The sequence below is a fragment of the Falco peregrinus genome, chromosome 10, assembly GCF_023634155.1.
Source record: "Falco peregrinus isolate bFalPer1 chromosome 10, bFalPer1.pri, whole genome shotgun sequence".
In the NCBI taxonomy this organism is placed as follows: domain Eukaryota; kingdom Metazoa; phylum Chordata; class Aves; order Falconiformes; family Falconidae; genus Falco; species Falco peregrinus.
Genome location: NC_073730.1, coordinates 5,818,674 through 5,841,143, shown reverse-complemented (window position 1 = coordinate 5,841,143; position 22,470 = coordinate 5,818,674). Strand labels below are relative to the sequence as shown.

General features: G+C 38.8%; 1 protein-coding gene across 2 annotated transcripts in view; it reads left to right on the top strand.

Annotated features, from left to right (window-relative positions):
• Positions 1–22,470, top strand: part of COP1 (COP1 E3 ubiquitin ligase) — a 127,711-nt gene that overhangs the window by 5,769 nt on the left and 99,472 nt on the right. Inside the window, exons 2-8 of one of the 2 annotated variants that reach the window (XM_055815075.1) lie at positions 782–841; positions 2,314–2,411; positions 3,764–3,828; positions 6,217–6,336; positions 8,329–8,397; positions 17,887–17,946; positions 19,889–19,965. In XM_055815075.1, the coding sequence (XP_055671050.1) occupies positions 782–841; positions 2,314–2,411; positions 3,764–3,828; positions 6,217–6,336; positions 8,329–8,397; positions 17,887–17,946; positions 19,889–19,965 (549 nt within the window). Of the gene's footprint in view, positions 1–781; positions 842–2,313; positions 2,412–3,763; positions 3,841–6,216; positions 6,337–8,328; positions 8,398–17,886; positions 17,947–19,888; positions 19,966–22,470 lie in introns of both variants that reach the window. The other variant, XM_055815074.1, reaches the window with a different exon arrangement.

Sequence of the window (22,470 nt, the reverse complement as noted above, 5' to 3'; positions counted from 1 at the left end):
TGATCCCTCCTGGAGGGCTGGCTGTGCTTTGGTCACTAAATAGTCTTGGAAAAAACTAAAGCCCTTGTTTCCATTCATTCCTCTGTCTTCCTTACGAACAGACCCATATTCTACCTTTCCCATCTTCTCCTTTGACTTTAACGCCATGCTTGACTGTTTGTTCCATCTTCTGGTTGCACTGTACCTTATTGTGCTCTTTAGCAGCCTCAGCCCTGCCTGCTGCCTGGCAGTGCTCTGCAGGTACACCTCCCTTGTTGGCACCTTCTCCTACTTATGTCATGCAAACAAGAACTAATAACTATTTCTTTTCTGCTCTGCCTCTTTGCATCCTTTTTTAAAGTTATAGATAGCTATTGGCTGAGAAAAGGAAGAATAAACTAATTTTGGTGTTATTTATAAACACCTTATGTCTGTTCATGTCAAAACCATTTTTTTTACATTTTGAGAGCTAGTACAGATGGTTAGAAGGTTCTTCTGTAACCTTGCTTGTTAAAGGCTTTTGGGGGTTTGCAACTGTTGAAAGCTTCAAGACTGAACACTTACCTGGTTGCTAATTGTAGCAAACTGCAGTATCATTCTGAGTTCGAAAAGCTGTTGATTGCCCCTTTTGATCTCTATACTACCCAGTTGCTGTTGTACTTGTGTGTCCTCTTTCATTTTACAAATAGAAAATATTCCCTAAGGGTGATTAGGTGGCTGCTTTGAGTTAATAATACTTTCCTTCCTTTTTTTTTAACATAAAAAGACAGCTTTGTGATTTTTGGCTTTGTTTTGTTTTCAGCCCCATCTGTTTTGATATGATTGAAGAAGCCTACATGACGAAATGTGGACACAGCTTCTGGTAAGATTATTTTTTTGTATTGCGCAAAATGTCCATCTCTTACAGCATGTGTGGACTGACATTGCTGTGAATCCCTTTCCCTCAGAGTTCTTGTTACTTTGTCTTCTATCCCTGCATTGAAGAAAGAGGTTGAAATAAGATTTTAAAAGATGAGTACCAGTCTGGTTAAAGAAAAGTAGTCTTAGTATTTAAAACAAAAGATGTTGTGCTACCATATTTCCCCTGTAAAGAAACAAAATGATCATAAACTTCTGGTAGCATCAGAACAGTTTGTCAACTTACCTGTATTGGTTCCACCTTTTGTAGAGGTCTTGGGACTGACTCTTGGTGTTGGGAGGTCCTCCTTGCCTTTGTGCAAGACCATATACAATTTGAAGTGGCTTGCACATTGTCTGTTGCAATTCCCTCTCAAAAATTGAGGAGTATGCTTCAGACTTGTTTCTGTTGTATTGAATTTACCCAGGGTCCACTTATTTTTCAGTGTTATCTCTGGCTGTCATGAGGAGCGAATGTTTTGTGGAGAAGTTAAAAAAACAAAACAAAACCACACCCTCCAGGGGCAGGTGTGGAGCCATGATGTTCTAATGTCAAGTGTGTTGAATTCTCATAGTGTCCATTAACTAGAAATAAATGACCTAGCTTTTACAAGAAGTAGTATTTTAGTAGTGTAAACCACTTCCTCAAGCAGCAGATTCGGTTGGCTTTCAGAAATGCTTTGACCTGCAACAGGTAAGATAACAGCTGATTTTGTGCTTTCTATAGTAACACTTCATCCCTGTGATCCCTAACTTTTTTTTTAGAAGTCCAAGATGAGAAGCGTTCAAATATCTTTATTTAGAAAGAGCAGAGCAACATTGTCACATGTCTTTACCAGCAGTTGACATCAAGCTAGGTTCTTGATATGATGCTTAAATCTGGTACTATAGTGCATTTTGTAGTTACTCTGTCCCTCGGATAGCTAACAGCTCAACAGTGAGCACCTCTGAAGTCTCTGGTGAGAATATAACAGCCAGAGAGTGGGGGGGGGAAATGTGAGAAGGTGATGAAGGTGTTTGCTCAATTTCCCAAAATGTGTAATAGCTTTTAATGTCACTTGCTAAGTATTTGGCTAATCTAGAAGAGTTGCTTCTGGATAATGCAGTCTGTTACCTGTAGAAGAGGGGCATGAATTTGGGAGGGAAGCGTGGCTGAAGTATCCAGTGTCGCCACAATCCTCAGGGAAGTAAGAGTGAAGTACATAAATACCTCTTGTAATCCTTGCCAAGAAACTTTGCTGTCTTTCTGCTGTAGCATGCTCTGAGTTAATGTTGGAACACTTTGACTCCACTGTAGGATCTTGGCAATGCAGCTGCTAGCTGGCAAAGCAGAGTACCTGTTATAAAAGGTTGATTTTACTTACTTACTTGCTTATGTTCTGTTCCTTCATGTTTGCTCACTTGTTTTTGTTTCTTGTTTTTTACATTTTTAAACAGCTATAAATGTATTCACCAGAGCTTGGAGGACAACAACAGATGTCCCAAATGCAACTATGTTGTGGACAACATAGATCATCTCTATCCCAACTTCTTAGGTGAGCTCTAGGCTTGTTTGCATGAGAAACACCTTAGTTTTTAAAGGAGTCAGGCATTTATAAATTCGTTCTATAAACAGCTAGCTTATGGATATTGAAAACAAAATCCAAACATCAGCCCTGTGGTCAACTGTGGGTTTTATATATTAAAAAGAGTGGTTAGTGGTGTAAACGGTTAATACTCCACTACCTCTAGTAGTTCTGTATGCTGAGTTGAAGTAGTGACACTGACTTGCTGTTTACATGCTAAGAAAGGCAAAATGAAGATGTTTTTCTGATGGCTAGAGATCTGAATCTCTATTTACTTTTGTGTTTTTTTGCACCGGTGTCTGTCTTATTGAGAACATGCCCTGTTTACAAAGCATGGGCACTGGGGGGGGGTGTGTGTGTGTGTGCAAATTGCATCCTGTGCTGTTTTGGCTACTGTAGTAAGGTCCATGTGATGTATATATGTGTAAATTGGAGAGAAAATATTCATGCCCATACCTATATGCAATCCTAATTGTTTGCTTTGTAAACAGAAGAAGGAAATATTCCTAACTGGAAATAGAACTTAAAACTTAGTTATGGGAAGAAAACATCAAAGGAAGCACATTGCAATGTGGAATATCAAAACTAAATCAAATCTTGATTTCATGTGCTAGGATACCACCCATTTAATAGTAAATAGATCAAAAGCCACACCTGCCAAGGAATGCTTAGGAAATGAGCATCCTGATTTAGATCCAGAGATGTTGTGCCAAAGATGATGCTGAGGCAGATCTGGAAGTATATGTTAGGCTGGAGAACATTGCTTCCATGTGCCTGTTCAGGGCTTTGAGGGCTGTGTTGGAGGTGGAAGAGCTTTTGTGTGTGTGGGAAGGGTTGAAGTTATCTTTCTCTTTGCACCATTCACTAAATTGGTGTGAAATAAAACTGTAGCAAAAATATATCTTTAGAAATGCACATAGTGATTAAAGGAAAAAGTTCTGTTCAGCTGTACTTGTTCTCAGCCTGTGATAAACCAGTTAATGTTTTATCTCCTGCATACTCTTCTATGATATACTTCTGCCTTGGAGTTGAAAAACTTTGTCAAAGAACCATGGGTGCTTAGCAAAAGGAACTGAAGCAATTTGGGGAACGTGTAGGCTTTGTATGAGTTGATGATTTTAAGATAATATTTATATACTTTACAAAAACTGAGGAATAAATCTGTGAGGACAAAAGCAGAGGCATGTTCTACTGTTTTAATTACTGATAAACCTACTGTGGAACTAAACTAAAGTAAAAATATAGAGGAGGAGTTTTGTACTGGTGGTGTTAACTCTAAATCCATCCCTTCTCTGACATCCTAATTACTTATATTTTTTTAGTCAATGAACTTATTCTTAAACAGAAGCAAAGATCTGAGGAGAAAAGACTCAAACTGGACCATTCAGTGAGTAGCACCGTATGTTCCAACTTTCTTACTTTATATTTATTTTATGATTTTGTACAGCAATTGGGTCATTACATGGCTTACTTAAAAGAAATTACACTGTTGAGCTGATGCTTTAGCTTGCTTCATGAGGGAATAATAGCAATATCAGTGGCAGTGGGACTAGATCCCCCAACCTTGTTAACTCGCGGTCTTCCTGCCAGCATTATATGTGTAGAGGCAAGCTGCGCTGGCATAGCGAGGTGTCATATGGTGTATTGAATATAACCTGGGAAACTGTCCATGGAAGAACACTTGTTTAAAGGTAATAATTTTCATTCAGTGTTCGAAATTACAGCTACAATGAGAGTAATGGATGACTAGTAGTGCCACGCGCTTGTCTGATCATGTGCGAGAAGCCGTGTTCTACAGGGAAATTGGAGGAAGGCAAATACCAGCCACAAGAGGGAGAAGGATGTTTTCAGAGTCCTGGTGTTCTGGCTGTGATCCCAGATAAAACTGCCTGGGTATCTTCTAGACTTGCTTCATGTCATAGAATCAGAGTGTGATCTGTGTTCTCAGTTCATGAAAACCCCTGTACAGCAGTAGTGGATGCTCTTGTACATTAAGATCAAAAAGAATATATGACATGAACCAGGAAACTTGCATATTTGTCCTGCTATGTCTGGCTTCCTTGACTTCTGTAATTCACAGATAACATTATAAAGTAATATTAACAATTACAGAGCCCTTGTTTTGTCAGTTAACCCCCCTCCATTGAAGTGTTATTAATTTAGGGTCTGTGTTGCAGAAACCAATGTTTTCAGCAGTTGTATGGTTTAGGTGCTTTAAGGATTCATTGGCTTGCTTAGTTACAGTAAGTTTTTAATATTCATTATAGAATACACCATATTTAATATAAAATATGCATAAACCATATCTGGTTTAAAATGCACACAATTGACCTGAAGGTATGTTCAGTAACTTGTTGGAAATTGATTCTGCTCTCTCATAGTGCACCTTTAAAAGCCATGCCTGTAGATGCATCTGTTCTGGATAACTGCCAGTACATGGAAATCTACCATGACTTCGTGCCCAAAACGATGTTGTCTACCTCTTGGCAGTAAATAAAAAATACAGACATCTCTAAAAAGGGAAACCTTGCTGTTGTACCAGCTCCTTAATGTGCTTATTCTCTGCTTGTATTACTTCTGCTATTAAGAGAAGTAATTCAAGACATGCTGTAGCAAATGCACCATTTCTCGGTCATGGGTTTGTGCTATGAAGAAATTACTTTAAGGCATCTTTGAAATTTTTCAAGTAGTGGAGCAGTAGTACATTAATATGTTAGTTTGTCTCAAATCTTGTTGACTTGCTTATAAATTACATTTTTTTCTGGTTGTTCCAGATTGATGATTTTTTTTTTACCTGTGTGGCTTCCACAGGTTCTGTTGAGTTGTGTAAATTGTTGCATATGGATGTTGTTACACTTTATTTTTCTTAACTGAGTAGATACAAATAGGCTGCAATTTCTGAGAAAATGTCTGGTTTAGACTGGATGGTATTTTTACTACTTGCAAATTTAAATGTCTTAATCTAGTGTCATAGCTTTTTTAGAACAGGATTTTTTAATCCAGCTTTGTTTCTTAGAAGGGAAAGACATTTGAGCTGTTCCTGTTGGCTCCTCAGGCTTTTTGATGTAAGGCTGTATTAGCATTAACCTATTATTTGGGTTTTACTGTACTAAAAGATACTTTTCTACTGACAAGAAGACCAAGCAGCCTGTAGGGAAGAATGGGCAGCACAGTAGTATGCTGGCTCCTTGAGGAGTCCTCAGCTCTAACAGGTTAAATGAGATCAACCTGCTGAGCTCCATCTTCTTCCCAGTTCTCACATTTCCTGTGAAAATACTCTTAAGAGAAGTAGTGTGGGAGGTGAAAGCAGGAAAGATAAGTTGATACTACCTTCTTCCATTTGAATTTAGCATGAGGGCTTACCTATTACTTAGCTTAAAAAAATTAAAAGGTATCGCCACTTAACAGTATTTCAGATAGATGTAATCCAACTAAGCTTATATAAACATTTTTCTTCTTTCTCCCCATAGAAACATCTCAGAAACTAGGGCACAAATCAGATAAAATTGTGGCTGTGAAATAATCTCTTCCTAGCAGCAGCAGCTGCGCTGTCATGAAGCACAAATATCTCCCAAATAAGATAAGCAGTTACACAGCAGACAGAAGAGCTATATCCTATACATGTGGTAGAATTGAGAATTTTGATTCCTGAAAATTGTTTTGAAATTTTGTGAAGGGATGAAGTTATTGTAGTGTTCTTTTTAGTATCTGTTGCTAGATATAGCCCTGGGTGGCTTCAACTCACTGTCTCTCCAACATCTCTTGTTCTTTCTAGAATGGCCATAGGTGGCAGATAATTCAAGATTTTTTGGGAACTGATCAAGACAATCTTGACTTGGCTAATGTCAACCTCATGCTGGAGCTGCTGGTGCAAAAGAAGAAGCAGTTGGAAGCAGTAAGAAGTTTCTCTTGTCTTATTTAAATGAACACCATTGTCTAGTTTTTCTCTTTTCAGGGTTTGATTTTCTTGAAGTAAGGTTCTGTTTCCAAATGAGTCAGAATTTTCTCTTGCGTTTTGGTGTTGAAAAGTTGACCATCTCGCTGACCTTTGTAGCAAAGTAACTTTTCAACTGGAATGCCCATAACGTGCTTAGTGTTGCTGCTGACATGACTGGGTTATATAAGCAAGCAGGGGAAAATGGAAAAGGATAAGAGAAATGGGTAGCAGAACAGGGAAGTGCACATGAAAATGCTTGCTAATTGACTGTTGCACAAGTAAATATCAGATATTTCTTGGTAGTAAGCATGAAGTCCAAAATATAGGTTAAGGAATAAACTCAATGAACATGTGAAAAAGATAACACCTTCTAGTATCTGCCACAATTGATGGAATCTGAATGAGTGCCATCTCTGAAGACTTTTTAGTATTTAATGCTTGAAAGAAAAGCTCAGATGTCTTGTTTATGAGCCTGGTTTGAAGATTTATACAATATGAAGTGAGCTGTTCCTAAGACTTAACTGAAATGTAGTTGGTTTAGGATAGTTCTCATGCATCTGGCCATTCCATGCTGTTGTTCTCAAGTGACTGTTTTCTAGTTAGGAGAGCCAGTACCTTCTAAACTAAACTGGATGACAAAATCTGGCCTAGTGAAATTCAGGTAGGAGGGTGGATTTTAATGGAGCTTTAAAACGGGTGATGAAAAGTCATATTTGGGAATGGCTTATCTTACTCTTGCAGAGTCAATATTTACACAACTTGTGGTTCTTGCGGAAGGAAAATAACCCAAAAATGTTTACTGACTACTAGCAAAAATTTTCTGTTATGTTATTGCATGGGTCTTGTAAATAACTTTTTTTAATTGTGGTTCAATGAAGTTATGGTGGGAGTATGGTTTTTGACTTCAGAGTAAAACCTCTTTTTTTTCTTAAGCATTCTTGTGTCAAATCTGAAACAAAGGCAGCACAGGACTGATTATGGAAGTATGGATGCTTCTGAGCAGAAATATCTCTTAAGGATATTAAGCCTTAAAAACACATCTGACACTAACAATTTAAAACCACTTTTCTAGTTTTACTTGCTTCACTTTTGTTATTGTCACGGGGTGGGGAAGAAGAAAATAACCTCGGAAAAGCAGTAGTCTTGCATCCTAATCTCTTTACTTGTCCTGTCCCATCTTCCTTTTATTGATTCTGTGTGCTTCTAAGTCTTCATTCTTTTTGAGTGTATGTTCACAGTCCTTTAACAATAAATATTTTGGTAGGTTGTGAAAATAAGTCTCGGAATGCTGGAATAGGATTAGGGCTATATTAATGCTGGAATATAGGTTTTATTTCTTTTCTCCTGTGCTTCTCTTATCTTGTCCTGTCAAGTTTGTGGCCAATTTGGGTGAAAATATTAAGCCAATGGTTAAGGAAAATGACCTGTTACAGAAAGATTGGAAAGGGGTGTTTTAATTCCATCAGTGGCTTTATTGTTTTCTTCCACTCTGGAGAAATCTTCAGAAATCGCTTAACAGAAATGTTAATTTTGAGGGGAGGTGTTTTTATATAAAATACTTAATGATTTAGTCTGTTAATCATGAAGTGGATGCTAATGATTCTCCAGAGTAAAGGTGGGTCTGTGAGGAACCTGTATTCCAAAACCAATTTCAGATGCAGCAGCCAAAAAACCTGAAACACATCTCAACTTACTAGTCTTCAGTAATGCACAAACAAGAGGTGTTACAATTTCTGCCTTCATGTAAAAACTTGTTGTGAGTCAAATAACACCTTAAAACCTGTGAGGCAAAGTAAAACTACCATTCTTAAAACTGCCTTAAGCTATTTTCTCTTCCTCACCTCTAAGTGAAAGCTGTTTCTGTGTTAAGTTGGATTTCTGTAGATAAAACTAATGGTTTTCTCTTAATGCGTATGGAAGAGTTACACTTCCTTATTTACTGTTTTACAGGAGTCCCATGCTGCCCAATTGCAGATCCTTATGGAATTTCTCAAAGTTGCCAGGAGAAACAAACGAGAGGTAACTTGCTTTGTGTTTCAGTGGGTGAGGTGCTTTCTGCTGCTTTCTACCAGTTCATTTAAGTGATGTGTTAGCCAGGCATTACCTCTGCAAAGAGAAAGGCAAGGTGTGTTTGGGGAAATCTCAGGCAGAGGACATGTGGGTTTTAAGGAGAATTACTCTTTACATGTGACAGCTTCAACTTTTAATCACTTCCCGTTCTGTCTCACACTGGTGAAGCATGTGGGAAGGTAGAGATTCCTTGCTGTAAAATTACATCAACTTCTTGAAACCATTTTTTTTTTTCTGTGATGAGAAAACTGAAAGAAGGGGAAGGAGTGAAATTGTCACTCAAATTTTTTTCTTCTAGTGTATCAAATGCCATGACTAATTCTGTGCCATAAAAGAATACATTTGCTCTTTCCTTTTTCTCTATGAATGTCTCAAGGAATGCAAGAGGGTTCCATAATCATGTATACAGTCTTTTATCATTTGGGACTTAAAATTTTTAATGTCAGGCAATGTATAAAACATAATACCAGAAATAATCCAGAAACCTAGAAAAATGATTGTGGACACAGGTAGGACAAGCTTTCTTGGAGGTCATGGTTTCTGATAAAGGATGTGAAGAACATCAGACCCAACAGTGTGACTGTAAGGTCAAACTTGAACCATGTAAAGGCAAAGGGTGTAAGAATGCTTGTCCAGAATAGGTTGAAAGTCTGGTTACGGAATCATCCCAAAGCAAGCTGTTTGAAGTCTGTCCACCAACAGATATCCATGGCCTTCTGACTAGAACCAACAATGGTAATGGAAAGGGACTAACTACAGGGGAAAACTGAGTCAAAGGTAAAGCTGCATTTGTAGAGTATAAGACCTACTAGTCTAGGCATAATGTCCTGTGAAAAGTGATGAAAACACTGTTTATTATATCTGATATTATTATGATATCTTAATGTCAAAGGAAAATGAGCCAAGATATTCCATACTTAATGTCTTGGTGAAGACAAAATGGCACGCTTCCACTTCTGTTCACTATGAAGCATACTATTTGTTTGATCCTTCAGGGCTGGAAAAAAAGGAGAAATAGGTATTACAGTTATTTTTACTTAAACAGTAAAGATACAAGCCTTGCTCAAAACCATTGAGGTATCTTAGCTTTCATTTTTTTGAATGCTGGTACAAGTTGCTTTATGGTGACTCAGTCTACAAACACCTCTCAGATCTTCAGAATATCTCCTTTTATTTTCTTGTATTCAAGAAATTTCTTGTAGTCTTTAGTATTATGCAAAGAATTTCAGAAGCTTGACCACTACAGAAGTAATGCAGGCTCTAGCCATTGTTAATCAGCATTCATTAAACACCTTCCATCAGGATTCAGTGCAGCTTGAAGGACCATTAAGGTATTTCCTGGTAATGCTGCCTTTGTCTAGGAGGTGAATTGAGCAGGAAGTGCTTCTGGAGGTTCATGCACAACTTAGCAGGGTGCTCTTCTGGGAGGAGTCCTGTGGTGATTCAAGTGTAAGAGTGTTTGGGGCAGTGCCATAAAGTCAGTGATGACTTTGGTTTCTCCCCTCCCAGTTGAAACTGAGAACAACTCTCCCAGAAGGAAGGGCTGTTGACACCTCCTTTAGTTTGCATGTGCTGAGTGGGAAGGGTGAAGGGAAGGGAAATTGTGTAGCTTCTGGTTTTTAACATACTATAGCACAGTGGCCCACCACTGATTTTAAGCAGCTGGGAACCCTTTCCCATCTCATTGTATCTGCCTCTTGGCTTTAGTAATAATGTACATGGACAGAATCTCTTTAAAGGCTAAAGAAATTTAATTTTGGCTGCAGATCCTCTACAGTCTTGGGAACATCCTGAAACCTATTGGGACACATGGCTTATTTCAGATTCCCTGTGTCCCTGCTTATGTGTTCCCTCCGTTTCCAAGACTTCCTCTGCAGACTGTCACATCTCCAAAGACCTCTGTGCAGGCCTGTCAGTTCTTGCCTTGCCATAGTGGTTAGCGTCTGGTCTTGCCATTTATTTTGAGGGAAATGGGGACTTAGCAGCAAGTCTGATGGCAGTCTGTCTTTTTACTTGATTGGGATAAGAAAGATGAAAACCAGTGGGTAGAATCATGGAAAATGCAGACCCGTCAGTAGGATAGTTTTAGAAAACTACCAAAATCTGTCTTCAGTCACAAACCTATACCCATAGAGTAAACTAAGCCAGCTGATGCTTCCTTTCTACTAAGTGCCAAGGTCCTCTCTGTAGCTGGTGGCGTTTGTGACAAGTATTCTTTTCTGGAGGGAGTTTTCTGTGTGGATAATAAGAGGAGCTACTATTTGGGGGGGAAAAAAAGGCTTGCGTTAAGCTGGTTGAGAAGATGTATCCAAACTGAAGAAAGCATGAGGTGCTAGTTTGGAAGCTGAGAAGAAGGGTTTAAGTGGCCGTATTAATAACCCTCTTCTGCTTTACTGCATTATCAGAGCTTCAAACTTCAGTGTAGTTTCTTTTGATGCTGTAACACATGACCGTTTAAGTACAAATGGAACTTAAAGAACACTTCAGGCCCTGGAACACTTCCACAATGTACGGCACATAACTGAGTCATATGAACAGTCTTTATTTGGGGAGGAACACTACCTTTTTTTACTTTCCTAATTCAAACCTGGTTCTAGTAAAGATGACTGCAGAGTAAATGCAATTTCACTTAGTAAGCCATAGCCTGTAACATTTAAGAACTTAAAAATAAAAAAGCTTCTTTTGTATATGACAGAGTGCTTGTTTCAAATTTTTTGCTTGAAAGTTTAAAGGAATGTAATATTCCTTGGTAACTTTATTGCACAATTTTATTAACAGGTTTTACTTATTACATACTGCAAGTTCTGGCAGAGAGACTAGGTACTTTGTTAGTTAATACAGATATTGCCTTAGAGTTGGTGTACTAGTATAATTTCATAATATATTGAGAGCATATAGTTAACCATATGTAACCCTCTTCGCTTGCTTCACTCATAAGATTTGTGAGGGTTTTTTTCTCCTGCCTTCAAGCTGTGGTGACTTTTGAGCTTCTTGGAGGGGGTTTATACCTAAAGAAAACTGTATGTTTATAGGTTTGTGCTTAAGCATTCAGAATATTGTTGTAGTCAGGTATTCTGACAAATACCTATTTCTTGCACTTTTATAACTTTTTCTAAGAGAAAAAGGTGAGGTTCAGCACCTGCAGAAGTTTCTATTTAGAAATCCTGTTTTGATGTGTTCAGAACTTTCCAAAACATTGATCTTTCAAGCTCAAATTTATTGCATGTTTTTTTGCACGAAGGTGTTTGCAAGTCCTTTCTCTTAATATATTTTGTTTTCTTTTTGACCTGTGGCAATGTGGCAAAAAAATAAATCCTTGGCAATAGTAAAACATTTTCTTACTTTGAAAAAGATTGAAAATGGCTAAAACAGCTAAAGCTTAAATACTTTTCCAACAAAATAACAGATGTGTTTTTCCCCTCCAAAATGTATCCATCATCTGCAATAGTTAGTTGTCTCTAAGGCAAACTTAGCATGGCTTCTGTATGTGTGCACAGTTAATTGAATGCACACTCCCCAATTTTTTTTATCCAACGGTCTCTTCTGTTGAAACCAAGGGTACAAGGAGTCTGGAAGGTCACTTTTAATAATGAAACAATTTCGGGTTTTTTATTCCTGTTTTCAAGGGAAACAAAATGCAACAGCTCATGACTTTTTAAAATTCATATTTTCATGCCAGAATTTTAATGCTGTTAGCTTAGCTGTGTTGCATAAATACTTTTGCAAGTTTAACTTTGTTTACTTTCATATGATCACATGTTCTTTCATCTTGAATGCTTTGTGAGAGCACTGATAATATCGGGTAATACAAGAATATAAAACTGGGGAGAATTTTATCTCTTTAAAAAGAGGCCTTACTAACTGTCAGGATCTGAAATGAAGTTAGACACTACCATATGTATTATATATATATATTTTGTCCTAAAACTTTGTTAGCTCAGCTACCTGATGGAGGGTGTATGCTATATCTGTGAAGTAGCGCCATTGCTTACTGAAAGACAATTGAACTTAATTATTAGTATCACAAATGAAGTTCAACAACATGCAGGTGATGTTCCCTAGGTGCATTCATGTTTCTCTTGGCAGCTGTCACTTTGTTTTTATGTTTCGTGGGCTTTTGCTTTCTAATAATATCACATTAAGTCTCTCTAACAAAAAAAACCCTCTTGCACATCTGCTAATGCCTGGGGCTGTTTTTAGATGGTAAACATCCTGGGACAGAGAGGTAACCCTGAAGTGTCTCAGGTTGGTGGCGCTGAGTGCTTGCTCAGCAGAATCGCTATAATTTTTTCCAGCCTTAAGTGTATGTATCTCTCCAGCTGTCTTCACTTACTCCATATTGTAAGCATGTTAAATACTAAAAATAAGAGGAGTTATTAGTTATTGTAGGATAATTGCAGGGAATTATAAGCATGAATTCTCCAGGGATGTCATTACCTTGTGTTAATCGCTTCACCTGTCAAGTCTTACTGTTCTGCGCATACACACATGGATGAACTAATGAGTAAGCAAGAGGAGGTGACAGATCTAGAAATCAGTCATGCTCTTATGTTGTCGTATAGTCTTGATTACGTTCCAGGACTCCTAAGGTGAATTTATAGCTATAGTAATCTCCCTCCTATTCACTGCACTTTAACTGATTATTTTAAATCTATTTGCATTTCTAAGCTACTCAATGGGAGATGAGCTCTGACTGCAGTGATGATAAGCCAAGGATACAGGTAGTATATGAGCAGCAAGCTAGAGATTATTGTATAAATATCAGTGTATAATAGCAGACCCCTTTCTGCAGGGGACAGGTCTTTCCAAAGAAAGAGGGGGCACCCTAGTACTAGGAGCTAAGTGGTATGTACAGAGATGTATTAAACTCTTAAGGCAATTAATCTAAATGTTTAGACAGCTTTGTTCCCTGCCCTAGATATTTGTCTCTTTTGACATTTTTCTATCGGACCCTATCAGTAAGTCTTCAAAGCATTACTCCTGCAACCCAAACTGGAGGATTTAAATGAGGGGGAGGAAAATTCAAGATATGAAATGTATTTTTGATCAGCCAGGCATCTCCTACCTTTAGGAATTCTGTGTGTTAACCAGGATATTCTCAAACCTTTCTCTTAGCTTTACCGCGGTTAAGAGGAAACATTTGCTATCTGGAGGAAATACTGATCGGAGAGAAGTAATACTCCCTGCAGATAAATGTGTTATAGATGGACTGCCCAGTGTGTCTACAGCCTGGATGCCATGTTTCACCAAAGAAAGTAACTTGTGGTGGCTCAGGTGTTCTTATCTTTCTAACTTAAACCTCTTCTTTTTGTGGGAAGACTTTGTAACAGTGAAGTGTTACATCAAAATAAGTGAGACTTACAAGAGGGCTAAAATCTTTCTAAACTCTGAAGATTACTTCCTTGCCGTAGTTGCCTGGTATGTTATAACAGGCTCTGTATTCAAAGCAATAATGGAAGGAAAACCCGGAGACAGACAAAACTTTCAACTGGTTTCCAGAGAAAGAAACTGATCTTACTCCTGTATAGTTGTTATTGAGGTACATAGTTCTGCAGGAAGAAGTTCATTTCGCTGGGTACCTTTAGGAGAGGTTCAGCTGTTGATACTTAAGTTTACACTCAAGTTTGTTACAGCAATCGTTGATGGAAGAAGTAGGAAGAGAATCATGTTGGATGGTTGAAATTGTGGGATAGAATGAAGGGATTATCTGTGGAGGCTACCTGGTTTGTCGTCCTTGGCTGGACAGATGATACTTGTTTGCCCTGTCCTGGTTGGTACAATGGCTATGTGTGTCTGGGGAAAAAAAGATGCTCCCTCTGGTAGTGGTCACATCTGTTTTGTCTTGTTCTACAGTGTGTATTGTGATGAATGCATGAGGGGTTTGGATCAGAGCCTTAAAGGTGTGTGTGATTGAGCATAATGTGACTTGAGCTTTCAAAAGCATGAATCCAGATGGTCTGTTTAAGCCCCTCAGTTGAATAGTGTTGGGGATTTCACAGTATTTCTGTAGAAAATAACTTCTGTTGTTCTTTACTTATGCTTTTTCTAGAATTGGAAAGACAGTTGGTCAAGGGTGTATGACTCCCTTATGCATTTTTCAAGGCTGTTTCTTTCTAGGCTGTCTGTGTGGCACTGGGAGGCTCTGTTGAGCTTTTAGGGGGTTTTTTGCATATGTTTAGAACTGGCACCAGGAGATGCAGTCAGAACTGCTTTCTGTCTGCTGTACAAATGTAAAGAATGAAGTCACTGCCTCATGAGGGGCCCTTGGTCCAGGACAAGCAGGAAGCCCAAGGATGAAACCTCAGTGCTGTGCCCAGCTGCACTTGTAGATAGCCAACTGAAAACACACTGACAGTGTCCCGGTGTTTAGCATTGTATAAGTTCAAATTAGTATTTCCACCCAAGAGTCTTATGTGGAAGTAGTATGGTAGGATGTCTCTGCCTCTGAGCAACTCTAACCAGGGCTTTGCTTCCCACCAATGTAGTCCAGACTGAGAGCTGTCTTTGAAGAACTCTTTGTGCATGTATCTAAGATGGCTTGAGATTCAAACTAAAGGGATTTGGGGAGTGTTTTGTGGGTGTGAAAGGGGTTTGGGTCTGAAAGGTTACCTAAAAAGAATGATAAAGAGCCTGTGTTTCCTACTGTGGTACCTTCTTGACTTTTATGCCTGAAATCCCTTTTCCAGTGATTATTAAGAAACTTAGGCTGTTTAGAGTTCTTTGTTTTTCTTTTGTATGTATGCATTTGTGAGTAACTTGGGACCAGGATGTTAATATACCTACTTTACTGTATAGTTCATGCAGTGGAGTTGGTATGATGAGGTTTAACTGCTGGATTGAAACTTTCTCCTTGTTCACATTGGCCTTTTCCGTTCTGGGAAAGCATCTGTATCTGAGAAGAAAGTTTATAGTATGTGCCTCTATTTTAGCATATGTTTCAGTGTTCATTCTCTTTGCTGACTTTATCTGAAGTTTGACAGGCATGATTCTGCCCATCACTGGGACAGGTCTTGGCTTGCTTTCTGTGCCAAACGTAGTGAAAATCAAATTAAGGGCCCATAAATCTGGATACACTGCAAGGACTGTAATTCATTTATCTTTCCTTAATGTCCCTCAATGGCTGGCAATTATAAATCAGTAGGCTCATTTTTCAAAGTTTAATTGGAATGAATGTGGACTGATTTAAGGTCTTTCATAGATTAAAGCTAAACTGTGGAACACTTCAGCCAACCTACTGGAAAAAAAAAAAGCCTCAAAGTGGGCATTAGTAACTCATTTGATGCTGATCGTATGAGAAGACCTTTCCTAAAATAAGCATGAAACACTTGCCTAGTTTTTAGGCTTGCTACTGTTGGGTAAGTTTATGGTAGGTTCAAATTGCTTACCTTACTGTAACTGAAGGAGGGATTAGTAAATGAAGTCCCAGATCTTATACTTTTGGCTCTGTGTAGCAGTTAGTGAAAAGCTGGCCAGTAAAAAGGTATCTCTTGTTCCTATAAAAAGGTCTCCTGTTTATGTGATGGCAATAGCTGTCAATTGTTTTTCAGTTATCCAGTTTGGCTGTGAGCCAGTATGTTGCAGAATAGCTAATTTCCTTGCTGTAACTTTGGAACTTCGAAGTGGTTTTGTAACTTTTTAAAATGGGATTTACAAAAGTGGGGGACTAATGGTATTTGTCTGCTAGGGCTGAGTACAGGCAGCACCCATGCTGTGCAAGTGTCACTTAACTTTACCACTAATCTTGGAGCTATAGCACCACCTGCTATTCTTGCTGTAGGTTTCACAAGTGAGAATGGAATTCTCTGTTGTGGTGTGGTCTGTAAATTATGCGTGGCAGTCTAGTTTTAAACCATTAAACTTGTGCTATCTGTGACTCAAATTAAATATAAATGGAAACTTGTGGAGTAGAGAGATTAGGATATAAATACCACATCTCATTCCAAGGAAGAAGAAGCCATGTTAAATAGGAGTGGACCCAGCAGTCTTTTCTTCTCCTCTCTCCAGGGACAGAAGCTTTTTTTTTTAATGTTGAAAAAGTAAATTAAAATGGTGGATTATCTAATGCAGAGCACACAGATATTTGGAATGCTGATCAATAGAGGGTTTAACTTGGGGTTTTGTTTAAGCAAAACTTTCTGCCACTGAAAGGATCAAGCTTAAACACTCAAGTGACTAAGTCCTTGGGAGTAGCTTGCCAAATGTTTTTGAGAGTGTCATACTAAGAGTAATGTCTTGCAATACTAGTAACTTTGGATTTGGGTAATTTGATATTCCCTTGTAAATTAAAAATGACAGAAACTTGCCTGGCCTTTAGAGAATGTGTTGTACTTAAGCTTTCAGCGGACTTGCTAACTTGTTAGCAGCTTCTGTTCACAGGCCACAGTGCTAGTTGTCTGTAGATTTTTGTTGTGAATTGAGGAGTCAGGTGGACTTGCAGTTCTCAGTGTATTTGTTAGACTGGTGTGTCTTAGTGAACCAGACACGCATTGGAGGAGCTGAGTTTTGTTTGTTTACGTCTAGGCTTGGAGCTCTTGCCTAGAGAAGTGCATGTGTGAGGCTTGCAAGGGTGAGTATAGGCTCTGTGGGTGTTTGGACGGGACATGTCTTCTAAATGAGGGTGAGAATTGGAGCTGGTGAGTAGATGATGTTCTCGCTTAGGGGTGAGCAGTTGTCAGGTCTGTGGCTTCATAGTTGCTAGAGGTGAGTGAAGCCAGGTTGCTGGCTGACTGAAAAGTAATTGGAAAAACTTGAAAAATCCTGTGTGACACAAAGAAGGGAAAATGTTGGCTGATGAGAGGGGAAGTCCGCTTCTGACCCTTTCAGGGATAGCCCTCTAATTGATTTGAGTTTATGGTGTAATCCAAGGTAAGTATCACACCTTTGAAAGAAATGCCATGTGGTGCTTGCTTGGTGCCAGAAGCAAATCTTTCCATGGTCATAATAGGTGGGGTTTTGCCTATTAGAAAAAGTTATCAGTAAGTTTAAATTGACAAATGGCAGGTTGACTGCTAGCAAGAGACTCTTGAGACCTTTTAGCAAAGCATTTTGTATTTTGTTGAAAGGTGAAATGATCACTGTCTTGCATGGTGTTTTTTTTTTCTAATTACATTCAGTGTTTGTGAACCAGTTATCAATACCTTGCATGAAAGATGTTAGAGGAGCATAATAGTATTACTTTCAATTATGTGTGTCTCCAGGTGATGGATATCAAAGTACCTCGTGCTCTTGTTTTGCAGTGTCCACAATAACTACTTTATCTTAAACATGGTTTGCGTGCATCCCTTATATTAATCTATGCATATGAACTTCCTAGTGACTTTTGAATTGTGTAGCATGCCAGTTAAGATGGTTCGGGTTCCTCTCTGAAAAGATTGTAATTTACCCTGTTGGTGGTGCAGTGCAGATTGATTTAGATGTCTCCCGTTCTCTTATCCACAGCAATTGGAGCAGATCCAGAAGGAGCTAAGTGTTCTCGAAGAAGATATTAAACGAGTAGAGGTGAGGTGCCCAGACATTGTTCTGACTCTGGCAATTTTTCATTTTCATCAAGCTGTCTGCTTTGCTCTGGGGCTGCTGTGTTAAATTTATGGCATTTGAGTCAGTAATGGGAAAATGAACAGATGATGCTCTTTCTTTAATTTGTTCATTTAGTTGATGTGTGCAAGCTGCAGGTTGGTAAGAGGGGGCTTTGTTGAAACCTAACTCATATAATCATATATTTCAATTTCTTTGTGTTGGTATTTAGAATAATTGCTAGAAATCAGCAGCCACTGTATTGATCATAACTTAGGATTTTTGTATGCTGCAGTGTTCTGGCTATTTGCACAGGCTGCTTAAATCTTAGCGGTGTGCCACTCTTAAAATGGAGAGGTACTGGGGGGTGCACAAGAGAGCTGTGATGCAGAAACTGGGTGGGAGCAGGACCAGTGCCTTCTGCATATCGGAACAGAAGCAATCTGCTGCCTCCTGCTATAATTATCTTAATTCTTTAATGATGGGAATCTCTTGAGATTTTTTGCTAAGAATTATTCTCCAAGTGTTTGTAAACCCATCAACTCAATCCTTCTGTCCTTACTGAGTCCTTAGGTTCCTCCTTGGTCCTTCCCTCTAATCATCCTAGTAGTTTGATCTTTGAATAGGAAACTGATGTTTCAGGAATGCATCAGACTGCCACCTCTCAAAATAGCATTCCCTTAAAGCTTCTTGTGAATCAGTTTGCAGGTCTGCTTCTCTCTTCTTGCTTGTCTTGAGCAGTCAACATAAGCTCCCAGCCACTGCCCAAAAGCCTTTTAGATTTCTTCACTTCCAATTTATACACATGCTGAGGAATTACCAAAATACAAATAGAACTGACAACTGCAGAAACTTCCCTTCAGCTGGTAGCTACACAAATTTTAACTTGGTAGATAACAGCATTTTTCAGACCTGTTTCCCTAAACGTTTCTCAGCTCTTGGGCAATAAATTTGTTATATATATAAATCTCATGTTATAGCAAGTTTCCTTGAGACTGGTAAAATAGGCCTTCAGATCTAGGAAAAGCTATTCCCAAAGCTGTGGGATCTGTTGAAGAATATCTAGCTACCTACTTTTCTGTTCTTTAATCAGGCTTTTCAGTGGTCTGGAGCTGGGGTACCTGTCAGGTGTGTGATAGTGACCTTGGTTCTGACCTCTGAAGCCTGGGATCCCTCTTGTCACAAATATCCTACTTTCTACCTGACAATTAATGGGCACCTAGTGGGAATTTGAAAAGCACCACTAATGTTGTCCTGGAACACTTTGCCCCCCTAACTAATGAGCTGCAGCATCCTGCATAGCTTCCATTTCTAAAACGGATGAAAGGCAGTCTCACACTGGGTATGCAGCAGTGATTTAGTCTGGCAATGGCAAAGCCAAGTTTATGTGCAAAGTCTGTCTCTTCTGTACTTGCCCCATGGAAAACTGTTAGATCCTTTTTAAAGTCTGGGGTGTGATACCACCTTTGCCCTATTGTCTCGTGGCTGTTGTTGCTGTGACACATATCCAGTATTACTTTCCAGCTCCAAAGGCTCTTAGATAAGTTTGCACCAAGCTCAAAAATAAAGTTACAGCTTGTTTGTTCTGCCATGTTTAAGGGAGGTGCTGGGTTAGAAACAACTGGATGGTAACCAAATGCATGGATTTTTTTTTTTGAGCTTAAACGCCAGAACTGCCTATCTGGGGGCAAAAAGCGCCACAGTTTAGGATTTTTTGAAATTCTGTTAGAATGATAACTGGGAGGGGGAAATAAAATCAGTGTTTCTTCGGGTATAGTAAAGACTTCTAGGTGAGAGTTGAATAAATATAGATACAGTTGGTTAACTGCTTAGAAAAACAAAAAATTACTGTGTGAACACCATACATTAGGCAGTGCCTACTATTCATGTTTTGTCAGCTTTGCTGTAACGTGGCTTTCTGTTCCAGGAAATGAGTGGCTTGTACTCCCCAGTCAGTGAGGACAGCACGGTGCCACAGTTCGAGGCTCCCTCACCTTCACACAGGTATGGAGCTCACAAGTCAGAATTTGTATTTCAAGCTGTACATGTTGCACTGTGCTTGCTAGTCCTCTCCGTGCCATGGGCAAAACACAAGCAAAACCAGTTTTCAGTGCTGTGCCATATTTACACCTTTTGTTTTTGATCGGTATAAAATTATATGTGAAGAAGAAGCCACCAGAGTCTGCAGTGGGATGAAAAGTCTACTCTAAACCAGTTGCTGTGGAAAGCTGATGCTTTTAAATGTAGCGTGTGGATCAGAGAACTTGAGTCATAAGGCTTGGCTATGGTGTGAAACATTACTATTAAATACATGCTACCTTTTCTGAACATTAAGCAGTTCTACTTGACGTGTGAAAGTCTTAATTTTGTATGATATTGGTGTCCTTTGGTGTCCCCACTCACTGTGAATGGCTAAAGGTATGGGCTGACAGGGTCAAAAGTTAAAACATAGTGTATTGATTCTGTTTATCTGCTGTCTATTTTGATTTAATGAAATGCCTCTAAGAACATTTTCAATCTGGATTTTTGTCTGGAATATCGCATAGTCTGGTTTCTTGATGGCAAAATTGCAGGTACTTCTTGTGTCCAAGTTGCATATGCCAGGGTTTGAAGTGCCCTCCTTTTATAGCCTTGTCGTCTTATTGTAAGAAAGCTCTTGCATCACAGGGCCAGGTTACATTAGTGAGTTATAATCTCTATCTCTACTATTAAGAGTTCTCTAAACTGTTGACTTCTGTTATGAAATTGTACTGGTACTTTTTCTGCAGTTAGCAGCTCTAAACTTAATAGCCCAGAAGTAAGAAAAAATGATCAGATTTTCTCCCCTGTGGAGATTTAGATAAGTGCTCTGGTAAGGAGCCTAGCACTGTTGGCTGGGATTTCGTACAAAGATGCTATTTCTGGACACTGAGACCAGAATTTCTCATGTTTCTGTGAAGCCCTGGCTGGTCCTGAGGGAAAGCACAGGAATATGGCCAGGATGGATGGGAACTGTTTGTTATTCAGCTCTTCACTGCTTGTTTAATTTTTTGTGTGCAGGTGCGTTGCTTTTTTGCGTGGGTTGCTGCTCTTCTGCCAAGAAGCAGTTTTGTGAAGCTGATGGGATACTTGCTGGGTTCTACTAGTAGTTTAATGGTTATTGGCTATTAAATAGATTGCTTGTTGTTTGCTTCATGGTACTGATGCTTGGGGAAAGCTTGAGTGTTGGTTGGGCTGAATTTGTTATGTGTTGAAAGCCTTCAGGCCTAGAAGCCTTTCTCTATTTAATAGGAGATTGTACTTATGAGTAGAAATGTGCCCCTTACTTGAGCCAGGCTAATAAACAAGCTACCAAAGAACTTTATCTGTTGGCAGCTGCAGTAATGTTTTAAGCCCAAGAGTTCTGGTGGAAGAGTTGAGGGCAGGGGGAACACGGGTGGGCAGGCAGTGGAATCTGCTGTGTGATACCTACACTAGTATCACAACCTACTGAGGTTTCCATTTATTCCTTTATGCCTGTTTATTTCACATCCCTAGGGTCAATCATTCTCATTCCTGCTTTTAAAAAGATAACATCCAAAATATTTTAGTGACTTTGGATTGATGTGCTTCACCTGAGGTCTGCTGGAAGATGGTGGTGGGTTAGACCATGGCAGGTGCAGAGACCGTTGGTTCTTTCTTGCCCCATCTTCTTATGCCTGTCTGGTTCCATCTTGGCTGTGTCTTGAACTTTTGGGCTTTTCCTTTGGTACAAAATACCAATAGTAAAAAAAAAAAAGGTGTGATATAATAGGATATTTAGGGGGTTTCTACAGTATGTGAGACGGGCCTTTTCTCTCAGCTTGAAGATCCCTTTTCTGTGTGGGTTTGGTTTTTTTTTCTGTGATATTCCTGTGTTAAGTAGTCTTGAGTTGTTAAAGAGAAAATAATACATGAAGTGTCTGAATAGGTGTCAGTTGTTGCCAGACTCTTGTAACCTCTGTCTCTGCCCTATCCCTGACACTTTTGTGTAAATCAAGTAATTGAATTGATTTGAATTACCAGAACACGGATTCCATTAAAGGTCTACCACTTGAAATTAATTTTCTTTTCAACATTAAATGTAAGTTTTGGAGAGTATCTCAAAAACTGTAACTTTGATTCCACCTTGGAAAGAATGCTGCAGAACAACTGATAGGAGCTTCAAAATATGCTGATTTCTTTTCAGCTCTGTTAACTGAAATATTTAATCTCTGAAGTGTATTTTAGAGATGCTGTGAACCACTAAGAATGAAATACAAATATAGTTTGAGGTGGTTGCACTTCCATGTTAAAATGTTATTAAACTTGTGGAGACTGTATGACTTATCAGTGAATTAAAATGGTATATCTAAATTGGAATATAACTTGTTAACATGCTGAACACCCTGCTAATGAAATATAATTGTACTGTAAGACATTGGTAGAATTTTATACAAGGTTATCACAGACCTGTACTCAGATAAAGAAGAATCTCTTTAGCCTTTGAATTTAAAGTTCAAGAAAATAGAG